This window comes from Sebastes fasciatus, chromosome 9, assembly GCF_043250625.1.
Source record: "Sebastes fasciatus isolate fSebFas1 chromosome 9, fSebFas1.pri, whole genome shotgun sequence".
NCBI classification, from domain to species: Eukaryota; Metazoa; Chordata; class Actinopteri; order Perciformes; family Sebastidae; genus Sebastes; species Sebastes fasciatus.
The window spans coordinates 30,507,412-30,522,024 of NC_133803.1; the positions used below are offsets into that span (position 1 = coordinate 30,507,412).

Consider the following 14,613-nt stretch of genomic DNA (forward strand, 5'->3'; position numbering starts at 1 on the left):
CAGTTAAAACTCAATCAAAGTGGATCAATGTGAATTCATTTGTTGAAATGTTTCAGGGAGGAAGTGGAGAGAATAAAACAAAGACTCAGTTATGTTCACATCTTGTTTTAATCTTGAGAATACAAAAATGGCAAAACTATACAAATTTCGGCCTTATAGCTAAAAGAAATACACTTCACCGTACGATTGGTTGGCATTAGTTCAATATGACAAAGAAACGATTATTGGCAGTGGTTAAAAAAAATGAATCTGAAGATCAGTAAGACGTGTTTTACAACGTCATAGTTATTGTAGAGAAACAAACATCTGTAAGTCTGATCATGAATCACAGAAAGAGGCAACTGTGTGGATGTAAGAACATACGACGTAATAAAGGTATCAAAACAGGTTTTAAACTTCATTTATTTAAGACTGGAAGCAAAATGTCTAAAGGCAACACAAACCAGCACCTCTGTGATTCAACATTTACACCACGGTTCTGTAAAAAGAGAATAAATATGACACCTTCTCTCATGTAATAAATGATCAGTGGCTCAAATAACAAAGGTAAATATATATTGAGCTCACACCTGACAGCACTTTTACCAACTTAAATTATTAATTTCATATTATTTTGCTAACATTTGGGTACGAAAAAGGAGTATACTTCAAGAGTGTTTTATGAAATAAAATTAAGTTAAGTTCATTCCCAAGTATACTTTATGTAGTAAGTATACTAATAGTAGTATAGTATAGTAGCATACTTTTAAGTGTACTACTTCAATACTTCTTGGGACTAAATTGGCCCACTTTTTAGCTTAGAAAAGTATACGTTTAAGTGTACTTTAAATGTAAGAATAGTAAACTTTTAGTACACAACTTGTTTTTTGTACTGCAACTATATTATGAAGTAAACTATACAACAAGTGAACTTATAGGTATGCTGTTAGTTTACTAGTTACTAGTATATAGTTGTAGCCCACTTTATAGTTCATGAAAGTAAACTCAACACACAAAAATACTCTCAGTAAACTACTAGTTTATTAGATTTAACCGCAAGTAAACTTGTGAGTTTTCTTTAAGTTATAGTCCTTAGCCAATGATTTATGTATTACATAAAGAGACTTTTGCTATTTGACTTGATATTTTGTGATGAGATTAGAAACAAATACATAAAATCAGTTTCTCCACGCCTCCGTGGTAAACGGAGAACGCAAAAACGTAGAAAATTATTGAAAATTTAAAGTAAATTTGCAAACTCTCATACCCTCATATCTGACCAGCTTGATGTCAGTTGTGGGTAATTCTACCATACACACACACACATACACACACACACACACACACATACGTGCACACACACACATACGTACACACACAGGATGCACAGTATACTTCTTGGACACTCAGGTCTGTGATTCGCTCTTCAGAAGTTTTTCCATCGGATGGAGGAGAGGATGGTGTGGATGAAGTAGAGGAGTGTGGCCACGTAGGCGAACACCTGAGACAAACACACAAGTACACCGCCGTCAGACAGCCCTTTACCTCGCCGTTACACAGCCCTTTACCTCGCCATTAGACAGCCCTTTACCTCGCCGTTACACAGCCCTTTCCGACGGGAAACTGAAACCGTTATAAAGGTCTCTTCAAAGCCACCAGACTCCATTCACAAAAACAGTAATTTTACCTCTCAGAACACGGGAGTATACATACAAACTCACTTAAAAAAATCAGCTAACGTTGACTCCGCTAGTGCTAGCATTCACATTATCTATAACCTTATTGATTAGCTTCAATTAGCTTACTTTGGTAACCTACGTAACGGCTGAGTGGGCGTTTCTATTTGAAAAACCCAGAAAAGAACACTGATGGAGTCGACCTTTAAGTGTTTGTCAGTATATAATGTAGAAATGAACAGTCATTGATACTTTAAACCAGTTCTCACCACAGCAGCGATGTCGATATGGTAGTCTTTAGAGGTGCCTAAATCTTTCTTCTGGAAGGTGATGTAAGCCAGATCCACCCCGGCACTGAGGTAGAAGAACGCTGCCAGGCCGTGGTAAGCAAAGTCCTGGACACACAGAGATTAAATAATGTTACAACATCAACTCTCTCTCAGTTTTATTTCCTGTGTTTCTGTCTCTCAGCTCTTACAGCAGCAGCCCAGCCAGGGTGGTTCTTATGACCTCCAGCAGCGAAGATGATCATCCAGAGGAAGGTCATGACGAAGCAGAAGACGGAGACAAACATCACCCAGCCAAGAGGGTTCGGTGGGTCCACCTTGGTCGACGCCACCAGGATCCACACCAAACCACCAAACACCTGCAAAGACGGAGGGACAGTCGGTATTATGGTTGTTGAGATTAAACGCTAAATTCCAAACTCAAATATTTTTCTGTGATTGCCTTAACTCTGTTTCTCACTGTTCAAACCAAATCCAACAAATCTTTTACACAAAATATATTAAAAACAAACAGCAGAGTTTGAATGTAAAAGTACACATAAATATAAAAATGTACCTTAAATTTACAAAGAACGATAAATTGTTAGTCTGGACATAAACCTTTATATAATGAACTACATATTTAATTACAGATAATTATTGTCATTTAACATACATTTGTATGTAATATATATATATATATATATATATATATATATATATATATATATATATCTAAAAAAGCAGAAACAATACTATATAAATAATATAGTATTTTTACTGTACAAAAATTAGAAATAAATGTAATTTGTCATTATTGACATTATTAAAACATTGTTATTTTCTGTAATATTAGGTTACATAGTTTGAATGTAAAAGTACACATAAATATAAAACTAGTAAGATTTACCTTAAAATTACAAAGAAATGCGTTAGAATAGACATAAACCTTTATATAATGAGCTACATATTTCATTTCCGATAATTATTATCATGTTATATACATTATATATTATATATATCTGTATGTATAATATATATGGTATAATATATCTTTTTAAAAAAAAAAGCAGAAACAATACTGTATAAATAATATATTAATTTTACTGTACAAAAATGAGAATTAAATGTAACTTTTCATTATTACAGTTAGGTTGTTAATTAACAGATAATATCTATAATTTTAAAAAGTTTAAACACAATTTAAAAAAAAATGAAAACTACTTTAAAAATGTAGTTATTTCCCGTAAAATTAGGATTATTTTTTTACAAAGTTTACACAGATATGACTTTTTAGAAACTATTTCCCAGTTAATCCTCTTTTCTTCACGATCTATATGTTTAACTCCCCTATTTGTCCATCTGTAATCTCTCTTTTCCATCGTTCCACTGTGACATTAACTCCAGCAATCAGTCTGAAACGACTCGCCTAAAATGAACATTTTTGCAGTGGAGTAACTCCCTGAAGACGTGAAATCCAACCAGCAGAAATGTGTTGTGATACTCTCCGTTTCTGCTCCTTAGGCGCTATTCCCCCCAAAATGACCTCTGACCTACATGCATATTTTCTTTTACTCTAATTGAGCTGTGGTCTTTTTGATTTGTCCTTTAAATTCACCTTGACAGTGACAGTTTAGAAGCAGAAGTAGAAGTATGCGATGAGAAACCTTTGACTGTCATTATAACTGATCCGAATGTCGGCATCCTCGTCCCGTTAAAGTCAAGAGCTCATTTTAAAGCTTCCCAGTTACAGCTGCACAGTCTGTGAATAACAAACCAGCCGGATCAGAAGCCACATCTCTCTCAGTGTTGACTAAACAAACAGCTCTCTTGACTCTCTACACACCTCTGAGCGCAGCATGGGTGGTGTTTAGTTTGCCGGGTTACTTTAGATAGTGTGATAGTGGAGCGTTGACCGCATCCGCGTAGTCGAAACTCTCTGGAATTCAAAGTGTGATATTGTGTCATAACCGACCTGGATGATACTGAGCGTCTAAAAGTGAACGCACATAATCGTTTGATGACAGTTTCATCTTAAAAAGCCTGTGCATCAATTCAACCACAAGTCATGTCAGCCAGGTCGCACTAAATGGCGTATGAATGACACGGTAAAGTAATTTTGCATTCTTGCTTTTGGCATCATTTGTATGCCGTGTAGTCTGTATTGACTGTAAATGCATGCGCGTAAATATGCTACGCTCAGAGCCAGTGAAGTAAAAAGTAAGAGGAGTTTCAACGTTCGTGTCCCAAAGTGTTGTTGAGTTATTTTGAAGTTTCATTAGTTCGGATCCGAAAGTCAACAATAACACAAACTAACTAACTGATTGATGCAGCGGTAGACCAGTAACTCCTGTGATCTGCGAGGTAAAATTACTGTTTTTGTCAATGGAGTCTGGTGGCTGTGAGGACAGTAATTTAACGGTTTCAGTTAACCGTAGGAAAGGGCTGTCTGACGGCGAGCTAAACCTGTGAAAATATTCTAAATATAGCGTACACTTAGACATCTTAACAGCTGTCTATCTACTACCTGTCTACATTTGGTTGAAAACATGAGGCTACATAATGTAAACTGCATTTCAGTTACTATATTTCAATGTGCCACGAGGAACCTGTTGTCTTTTGAGTCTCTAACACTCAACACAGTGCACTTAATCGGTTTCAATTGGCCAATGACCTCAGGCTCATAAAATAATAAAATAAAAAGGCCAAATATTGTTTCTCAGTCACCAGAAACTGTGTCACAGATAAAAGTCCCTGCATTCTCCTTTCATCCACATGTATGATGATAAATTTACTTTACAACTATTCAGCATCAATTCAATGTAATCTGCATTTTATGAGCATCGCAACTTCACTATAGTGTTTTCTTTTTGTCAGATTTTCTTCTTCTTTTTTTAGCTTTCTTACTAAAATGCATTTCAGAGTTTTACAGGACATCAACAGTTTCTCATCACATTACTCCGACTGACCTGTTAACGGAGATTATTGGTGAAAGTACAGAAAGATACTGTCAAGTAGGCCTGCACGATATGACGGAAATCTGCAATGTGCGATAACATAATCAGTCAGTATCAGTTATTCCTCCTCAAGGTGCTCTTAAGCAAAGCATTCAATCAGTGGAGGTGTGCATGTTAATATCCAAAAGGAAAAAAAGTCTTCGGATATCACAATGTGCTGCAGAGATGAAGCATGGCGTTATAGTATCAGACAAATATAGTGAAACACCTTCCTAACGGCACCAACGGTTCGGTGTCTTCCAGCCGTCATATGAGCAGTTTCTATCTTTTGTCATCACTCAGGGAAGAAGACGAGTTGGCCGCATTCTTTCTTAGATTAGCAGCACAAATACAATATGAGTGAAACGTGAGATGTGAAAAGACGCAAAGCTGCTGCTCCCATGTGAGGAATCTGTTTCATCATCTCCCGTTTCAACAAAATGCACATTTTTGCAAGAGTTCAAAATCAATCTTCAACTATGGATCGTATTTATTTGAGATTTACCAACAAAATTAAATCTATTCAATTAAATCTAATTTAGATCCTGAAGTTATCACATAGTGCCCTTATCAAATATAAGTTTATCAAAGAGGGCTATTAGTATACTTATTTTAAACTTATAATAAGAGCGTATACTCTCAGTTTACTTTTTATGTACTTATCAGAAATATACAAAAGTATACTTAGCTTATACAGACAAGTATACAGAAAAGTCTAAGTATACTTGGCTTATACTTGTACTTAATCTTTTGATCGAGATACAGTATACTTAAGTATACTTGGCTTATACAGACAATGTACTTTCATAAACTAAAGAGCTACAAGCATATATAAGTATACTTGCAGTATAAAAACTATTAAACTGAGAGTACTTTAAAGTGTGCTTTCATAATAAAAAAGTGGGCTACAAGTATATAACTATTACACTATATACAGTATACCTATTCATTTGTAGTATAGTTCATAGTATAGTTACAGTACAAAATACAAGTATACTATTAGTATACTTCTTTTAAACTTAAAATAAGAGAGTATGCTTTCAGATTACTTTTTATGTACTTATCAGAGATAAACTTAACAAAATTAAGTATACTTGGCTTATACCGACAAGTATACTGAAACCTCTAAGTGTACTTGGCAAGTAAACAGAAAAGTCTTATACTGAAAAGTATAAGTATATTTGGCTAAGTACTATAAGTTCACTTACAGTAAGAAAATTAAAAACTATTAAACTAGTAGTATACTTTAAAGTGTACTTTAAAGTGTACTTTCATAAACTTAAAAATGGGCTACAAGTATATAACTAGTAAACTAACAGTATACCTATAAGTTCACTTGTAGTATAGTTCACTTTTTAGTATAGTTGCGGTACAAAATACAACTTAGAGGTAAAATAGTTGTGTATTCAAAGTACACTTAAAAGTATACTTTTATAAACTGAAAAGTGGGCCAATTTAGTCCCAAGAAGTATTGAATTAGTACACTTACAGGTATACTTCTAGTACATTGATATTAGTATACCTACTACATAATTTGGGATATTATACTTGAACTTTACTTACGTGTACTTTTTATTATTTTAGAATTCTTATTTTAATGTGCAATCATTTAAAAAAAAATGACAAGTTCATTGTTTTCATGAAAAAAAATCGTGTAGTGTTGCAATATTTGTTGTATTTAAAATATTTTTTAAATCAAATCAAACTTGAAATAATCCCTTCATGACTGACTTCAAGGTCAGCCGCTCTGTCCTCTGTCCTCTGTCCTCGTCCACTCACCAGTTCAGGCAGGTAGAATATATCCGGGGCCGTGGTGCAGATCCCCAGTCCGCTGGGCAGGCTCCCCATCGGCTGAGCAGTAGTCGCAGCCATCTCTGCCTCTTCCTCGTCCCGGTGCCGAGTCAACAGCCCACAATCTCCTCTGAACTAACGGAGCGGCGACAGGTGCTGCTGACCCTTAAGAGAAAGTTTAGCAGACAAACCCGTTCTGCTCCCGTCCCACAACAAGCTCTCTCACACTGGCACAGACCAGACACACCCTCTATCTCCCAGCAGCACCCAGGGCCGACCTGCTGTTTAATGTGAGCTGGTGATGTGTGAAGGGGTTTGAATTTAGTGTCCCGAGGCTATAACCTGCGCAGCTGAAGTGTCTTCATTGTTGTTGCTGAGTAAAGAAACAGCTCACTGAGTCTGAGGTCTCACTAACTTTATGACCTTTACGTTGTGTCCGCTGAGTGCCTGTTGGTATTACACACACAACAGCAGAGTCTTCTCTAAATACATGACCGGCTTTATGGGTCATCAATTACAAAAAAAGTAGTATACTTCAAGTTTACTTTATGAAGTAAAATTAAGTAAAGTTCATGTATATTTATATAAGTACACTAAGACTTTTCAGTCTACTTGTCAGTATAAGCTAAGTATTCTTAAGTATAATATTTTTCCCCAAGTATACTTTTTGTAGTAAGTATACTAATATCAGTGTACTAGAAGTATACTTTTAAGTGTACAACTTCAATACTTCTTGGGACTAAATTGGCCCACTTTTTAGTTTATAAAAGTATACTTTTAAGTGTACTTTAAGTGTAAGAATAGTAAACTTTGAGTACACAACTAGTTTACATCTAAGTTGTATTTTGTACTGCAACTATAATTAGAATCAGAATCAGAATTAGAATTGTGTTTATTGCCAGGTGTAAGAGATTTACACTAGGAATTTGCTTTGGTTATGTTGGTGCAAGTCAAACAGTATAATAACAAAAGAATAGATAAAAACGTTAGAATAAAATAGAATTAAAAAAAATTGAAATTTTAAGAATATACAATATACAAAATAAGCTATAAACAAAAATAAACATGATATAAATATATAAAACTATAATGTGAAAGATACTACAAGTAAACTTATAGGTATACTGTTAGTTTACTAGTTATAGACTTGTATACTTTAGTTTATGAAAGTACACTTTAAAGTATACTCTCAGTAAACTACTAGTTTAATAGTTTTTTACTGCAAGTATACTTGTGAGTTTTCTTAAGTGAACTTATGGTACTTAGCCAAATATACTTTTCTGCATACTTTTCAGTATAAGCCAAGTACACTTAGACTTTTCTGTATACTTGCCAAGTAAACTTAAACTTTTCGGTATACTTGTCGGTATAAGCCAAGTATACTTATTTTCCAAACATCCCCTACGAAAAAGTAGTATTCTTCAAGTTTATTTTATGAAGTAAAATTAAGTAAAGTTCAAGTATATTTCTCAAGTATACTTTATGTAGTAAGTATTCTAATATCTAGTGTACTAGTAGCATACTTTTAAGTGTACAACTTCAATTCTTGGGACTAAATTGACCCACTTTTTAGTTTATAAAAGTATACTTTTAAGTGTATTTAAAGTGTAAGAATAGTAAACTTTGAGTACACAACTAATTTATATTTTGTACCGCAACTATATTATGAAGTGAACTATACTACAAGTGAACGTATAGGTATACTGTTGGTTTACTAGTTATATACTTGTAGCCCACTTTTTTAGTTTATGAAAGTACACTTTAAAGTATACTCTCGGTAAACTACTAGTTTATTAGTTTTTACTGCAAGTATACTTGTAAGTTTTCTTAATTGAACTTATAGTACTAAACATGAAGAAAACATGCAGGTGCGGAGGTTTTGAGGATTTATTAGCGATTTAAATGTACTCAGCTATACTAACACTAGATACAGATACAGATACAGATACAGAGAGCTTTATTTATCCCCGAAGGGCAATTCAGTTTCTGCAGTCCACCGAAACATATACACACATTCATACTGCACAATCATCATTGACAGAGGGAACACAGTAGGTGGCATATGGGTAGGTGCAGAACAATAAAAGTACAAGATTAAAAATTAAAAATCTTCGCAATAAAAACAATGAATACAAGAATAAAAACGAGACGAGATAAAAGAATAACGGAATAAATAAATAATTAGAATAGAATAAAGTGCCAAGAGTATTTGCACATCGCAAATTGTATTCCAAGAATGTACCTAATGCAAACACAGACAACCGTTATGTGGTTAGTGCAAAATAATTGTACATTCAAAGTAAATAAAAAAATTTTTGTTGTCGTTCATTCATGATAGTTACTCTGCGTTCAGCAGTGTAATGGCAGAAGGAATGAATGACTTGGAGTAGCGGTTTGTCTTTCTGTGAGGCGGCAGATAGCGCCGTCCTGAAGGCAGTAGTGTGAACTCACCAGACAGGATTTGGTCGTGATTAATAATGTTTTTGGCCTTCTGGAGGACACATTTCTCCCAGAGAGAGTTTAAGTTGCTCTGCTGGGCTCCGATGATTTTGGAGCAGACTTTCACAATGTTATTTAGGCAATTCCTGTCCTTCATAGACAAACCGTTAAACCAGCAAATAAATGAAAAGGTTAAAAGGCTCTCAATATATGACAAGTAGACAGTGCACAGGATAGATCTACTCACACCAAAGGAGTTGATTTTCCGCAGCAAATGAATTCTCTGTTGGCTTCGTTTAACAATGGACTCAGTGTTTACATCGAACTTGAGATGAGAGTCAAACACTGTGCCCAGGTACTTATAAGAGTGCACGATGTCAACATCGTCGCCATGAATTATACTCTGAGTGGGATTGATCTTGTTTTTTCTAAAGTCAATCACAAGTTCTTTAGTTTTTGAGACATTAAGATCAAAATAATTTTTGTCACACCACTCGACAAAGGCAGGAAGAGCGCAGCCATGATCTGACTCTGCCCCTTGTAGGAGCGACAGGAGTGCAGTGTCGTCTGAAAATTTCACTAATAAGCTGCCCTCCTTAGAAGACCTGCAGCTATCTGTGTACAAAATAAAAAGCAATGGCGAAAGGACGCAGCCTTGCGGAGAACCTGTATTAGAGACCGAGGTATTAGACATAATACCATTAACTAAAACCTGTTGTGTTCTGTCTGTTAAGAAGTTTAAAACCAATATTAAAAGCTGGTGAGGTAGGTTAAAATGAGATGCAAGCCTCTCAATCAGAATGTGAGGCTGCATCTTATTAAAAGCTGAAGAAAAATCAGCGAATAAGAGTCTGACATGAGCTTTTGGTGTTTCCAGGTGTCTATAAACTTTGTCCAGGATAAAGAGTTTAGCGTCTTCCACTCCTTTACCTGTTTGATATGCAAACTGGAGTGAATCCAGTTTGCCCTCCACCAGGGAAAGAACCTCTTCCTTTAAGATTTTCTCCTAAGCTCTGCTATTCTATGAAATGCTTTAATGTTACGTTGATTGTAGAAATGTTTACTGCACCTTTATAAAGAGAAACGTCCTTTAAGAAATAGCCTACACCAAGTTTTAGGGTCATCTGTCATTTTACCTGTACAGTAAAGTCACCAATAACCAATGAGTTACACTCTGCTGGGCGATGTTTGGCCACAAAACGGTGTCTTTAGGTAAGTATGTAAAGTTTTTTTAAATTTGGGTGAATTATCTCTTATTTGGTGACAGTGCAAGTAAAAAGAAAAGTGAATGTGAATTAAAATGTCATAATGTAACTGCTCCTAGATATTAATAATATCTTGAATTAGTTATTTACACTCATTAGTCTTCCTTGTGCTATATGCTATATTCCTCATACATTTATTTCTGACAATTTTGAACTTGAACAGGCTCATTTACCTTCTGACCAAACTGTCTCTCTGATTAATAATAATAAGAGTAAATTGTGGGGTAATAATGTTCAGGTCTTCCTCGCTAACCAGATCAATAAACATTTATCAATAACCTTCATTCATTTGACGTTTTGACACTTTGGTTCAAAACTAAGTTTCTCTTACTGACATGAAAATTATAAAGAACAAAAAACACAAAAAGGTCATTCTGTGTTTAGTCCGACGATCAGCAGGTTATTTGGTTTCTTCTCCTTTGGTATTCTCGTTGTTTTTTTGGACGACGAGCATCGAATGGCGGAGAAGATGGCGTGGAGGAAGTAGAGGAGAGTGGCCACGTAGGACATCACCTGAAAACACAGAAACACACAGAGGTCACCTTCAGGTAGAAAGACGGAGGTGTTGTAAAGCCTGGCCACGAGACCACCGCTGTCAACACACTGATTTAAAGGAGACAAACATAAAGATGCATTTCTATTTCATTAGAGCTGCAAGATGTGATTCTATTGTATAATAGTCATTACAAACATTGTTCAAACCCACAGACCTAATTTAAACTGGAACAATCACAAATTGTTTCCTTGTTAGTTTGTTAATGTTGTCTTAACAGAGTTACAGTATATCAGAATATTGTAGTATATGTAAATATAGCAATAGCTAGGATCTGTACGTCTGTGTGTGGGTTAGACGTACCATTGCAGCGAACTCCAGTCCGATGTTCCCGAAAATCATGCTTAAAATGGCGTATAAAGTCAGAAACACCGACGCACTGAGGTAGAAAACCACCGCCACAAAATGATAGGCCACATCCTGAAACGACACGGTAAGAAGGAAGAAGTGTGAAATAGAAGAAGAAAGTAGGCAGCTGTGGAATAAAGGTTATACGCTACACTATATAAGCCTAAAAAGTATGTGGACGCCCCTGCATGATGTTGCATTTTTAACAGCAACACTCACACATCACTACCTATCCACTGTTAAACCCTGTATCCCAATCAGCTGGTGATGGGCGTGTCTTACCAGGCAGGGCGAGACGCTGCTCTGATTGGCTCCGCAGAGGAAGATGAAGAACCAGACCGTCGTCACTACGAAGCAGAAGACGGACACAAACATCACCCAGCCCATAGGGTTGTCCAGAGGGACAAGAGTCGACGCCATCAGGATCCACACCAAACCCCCGAACACCTGCAGGGACACTCAGGGAAGAAGAAGAGTTGGCCGCATTCTTTCTTAGATTAGCAGCACAAATACAATATGAGTGAAACGTGAGATGTGACAGTCTTGTGGGAGGTGTCATATCACTCAGCAGAGAGTGCCTGTTAAGTTGGTATTGTTATCCCCATTCCCTACACATTAGCCCCGCCCCCTTTCATAACTCGTTAACCGTTTGTCGTAGTGTCTTGTGGCAGGCGTCATGGGGCTCGTCAGTTTTGGTTTCACCGCGTCGGTCGGCGTACCGCCAGTACCCCCGACGCGCGAGGAGGGCGAGGCCCGTTCATCGCTGCTCGCAGCTTTAATTATTATTATTATTAATGTGCACTCATTTGAAAAAAAAAAATCATTTTGTTCATCTGTTAACTGCAAAATGTACAACTGGAGGCTCCAAATAGTTCATGTATTATGTGTTTTGTAAGAATGGATGACTCGTTTTACTTTTGACATAAATTATATACCATGTGGACAAAATACGTTCATTGTTTTCATGAAAAAAAATCGTGTAGTGTTGCAATATTTGTTGTATTTAAAATATTTTTAAATCAAATCAAACTTGAAATAATCCCTTCATGACTGACTTCAAGGTCAGCCGCTCTGTCCTCTGTCCTCTGTCCTCTGTCCTCGTCCACTCACCAGCTCAGGCAGGTAGAATATATCCGGGGCCGTGGTGCAGATCCCCAGTCTTCTGGGCAGGTTCCCCATCGGCTGAGCAGTAGTCGCAGCCATCTCTGCCTCTTCCTCGTCCCGGTGCCGAGTCATGAGCCCACAATCTCCTCTGAACTAACGGAGCAGCGTTGTTGCTGAGTAAAGAAACAGCTCACTGAGTCTGAGGTCTCACTAACTTTATGACCGTTACGTTGTGTTCGCTGAGTCCCAGAAGCCTCTGTTTCTATTACACACACAACAGCAGAGTCTTCTCTAAATATATGACCGGCTTTATGGGTCAACAATTACAAAAAAGTTATTTTGTTATTGTGATGGAATAATTGATACACAAGTTAACTTAAGGAAGGAAGAGGTCCCGGAGCTGATGATGTCTTACAAAGAAGGTTTATTGAAGCTTGATCAAGGAGCAATTGTCAGGTCTCCACATTGAGATGCTCTCTGCGTGAAGGCCTCACAACTCTGCCCTTCCTCCCTGGTGCTCAGTGTCTTACCCCTTATCATGTTTTGATTTACTCCGTTCCTCTGGCATCTCTGACCCTGGTTGCCCTAGCGACTGGCTCTACGGTCTCCCTACAGACACAGCTGTACAGATAACGGTGGCTCCTCTAGACAGGACTCCAACCCAATAATGTCAACAGAGGGACACTCTGACAAACACTCTGACCTTTCTACCAATAAGAGAGGAATTAATGGAAAATTCCATCACAGTTATGATGTAAAATTAAATAAAGTTCAAGTATATTTCTCAAGTATACTTCATGCAGTAAGTATTCTGTCCTCACAATTACGTGTCAGAGCAAAGCTAAACAGATGGTGAACAAAAACTCCAATAAAACCGTGTCTTGAAAAAGGTGTGGCTTTACTGATGGTCGTTTCTGTAAAACTGAAATAAACACATACAAAGCATGTATTAATATTCTGCATTCACAGCAGATAACAACATGGCAGGTAAGTGTTTTAACCTAACATACATATCCACCAGGTAAGTAACTTAGGTAAGTTTACAAGTTGTACAGTTATTAGCTTAGACCTCCGTTGAAATCTCTCTTAAGCAATCTGAAAAGTGAGCATTCCCACATGTGTAGACTAAAACACATTCATAACAATCAATTCAAATAACATTTTCCTTCCACAGGACTATTTCTTTATCAAAACAGTCAATCTAACAATGATTCACATCTTTACATACTCCAAGGCTCAAATGAAGGGAGATAACTGCTTTTGCATGCAAACTGTGGGCTGCTCTTTGTTCAACTGAAAACAACAACATGGAGAAAAAACACTCATTACCTTAAACGTCCACAGCAGGCAGTAATGCACTTAACAGAATAGTAAATATACTAAGATCAGTGTATTAGCAGCATACTTTTTGCATCGGCCTGTTTTTGCATAGGCTGTGAGTATTACGAACTGGGCGTCTGTGACGTGCTGACGTGCTGACGGTAAGCGTATTGCCTCATTTCCGGTTGCCTGTCTTTCTGTGTGCTGCTGTATTCTGTAGCTGCTCTAGCACATCCAGGGCAATATAGTTCTATACTCTTCATTACAGCGGATAACTACCCGCTACATTTATATCTACACTAGTTCTGCTTAAGCACTCACAACTCGCTCCTCTTAGAGACTTAACCACACAGATTCAGCTCGGCTAACGCTAGCTGGGCTATCGTACCGTAGCATAACAGTAGCTTAGCAGTAGCTTAGCCGTTAGCGATGGCTTCTCCTTCTCCTGCTCTCTCCTGCTCTCCTGTTCTCTCCTTCTCCTTCTCTCTCCTGTTCTCTCTCCTTCTCCTTCTCTCCCCTGCTCTCCTGTTCTCTCTCCTTCTTCTTCTCTCTCCTGTTCTCTCTCCTTCTCCTTCTCTCTCCTGTTCTCTCTCCTTCTCCTTCTCTCTCCTGTTCTCTCTCCTGTTCTCTCTCCTTCTCTCTCCTGTTCTCTCTCCTTCTCCTGCTCTCCTGTTCTCTCTCTTCTTCTTCTTCTTCTTCTCTCGGTTTCTGGCGGATCGCAACCAACTTTAAGGTGCATACCGCCACCTACTGTACAAGAGTGTGTAACATCATGTCATTTGCTCTTTACTCCTACTCTTAAATTCTATCCACCAATCCTGTGTCTCTTAAGAACATTAATAATGCTCCTGTTCTCTCTCCTTCTCCTGCTCTCTC

General features: G+C 37.2%; 2 protein-coding genes across 6 annotated transcripts; both read right to left on the minus strand.

The window, feature by feature from the left end:
• Nucleotides 1–89: 89 nt before the first annotated feature.
• LOC141774479 (myelin and lymphocyte protein) lies at nucleotides 90–7,524 on the minus strand. Its single transcript, XM_074647175.1, has 4 exons — nucleotides 6,697–7,524; nucleotides 2,134–2,301; nucleotides 1,925–2,050; nucleotides 90–1,480 (listed from the first exon to the last, which is right to left on the minus strand). Exons 1-4 carry the CDS (start codon nucleotides 6,787–6,789, stop codon nucleotides 1,406–1,408), a joined length of 462 nt encoding a protein of 153 aa, XP_074503276.1. The 5' UTR covers nucleotides 6,790–7,524; the 3' UTR covers nucleotides 90–1,405.
• Nucleotides 7,525–8,584: 1,060 nt separating this feature from the next.
• On the minus strand, nucleotides 8,585–14,411 carry LOC141774476 (myelin and lymphocyte protein-like). Of its 5 annotated transcripts, XM_074647172.1 has the most exons (6): nucleotides 13,634–13,732; nucleotides 12,833–13,339; nucleotides 12,424–12,590; nucleotides 11,596–11,760; nucleotides 11,269–11,385; nucleotides 8,585–10,925 (listed from the first exon to the last, which is right to left on the minus strand). In XM_074647172.1, exons 3-6 carry the CDS (start codon nucleotides 12,547–12,549, stop codon nucleotides 10,782–10,784), a joined length of 552 nt encoding a protein of 183 aa, XP_074503273.1. In that variant the 5' UTR covers nucleotides 12,550–12,590; nucleotides 12,833–13,339; nucleotides 13,634–13,732; the 3' UTR covers nucleotides 8,585–10,781. The 5 variants fall into 5 exon arrangements, with proteins under 5 accessions (XP_074503273.1, XP_074503272.1, XP_074503271.1 ...); XM_074647171.1 differs by lacking the exon at nucleotides 13,634–13,732 and adding an exon at nucleotides 13,823–14,411 and having other exon boundaries at nucleotides 12,424–13,339; XM_074647170.1 differs by lacking the exon at nucleotides 13,634–13,732 and adding an exon at nucleotides 13,747–14,411 and having other exon boundaries at nucleotides 12,424–13,339.
• Between the last annotated feature and the right edge of the window lie 202 nt (nucleotides 14,412–14,613).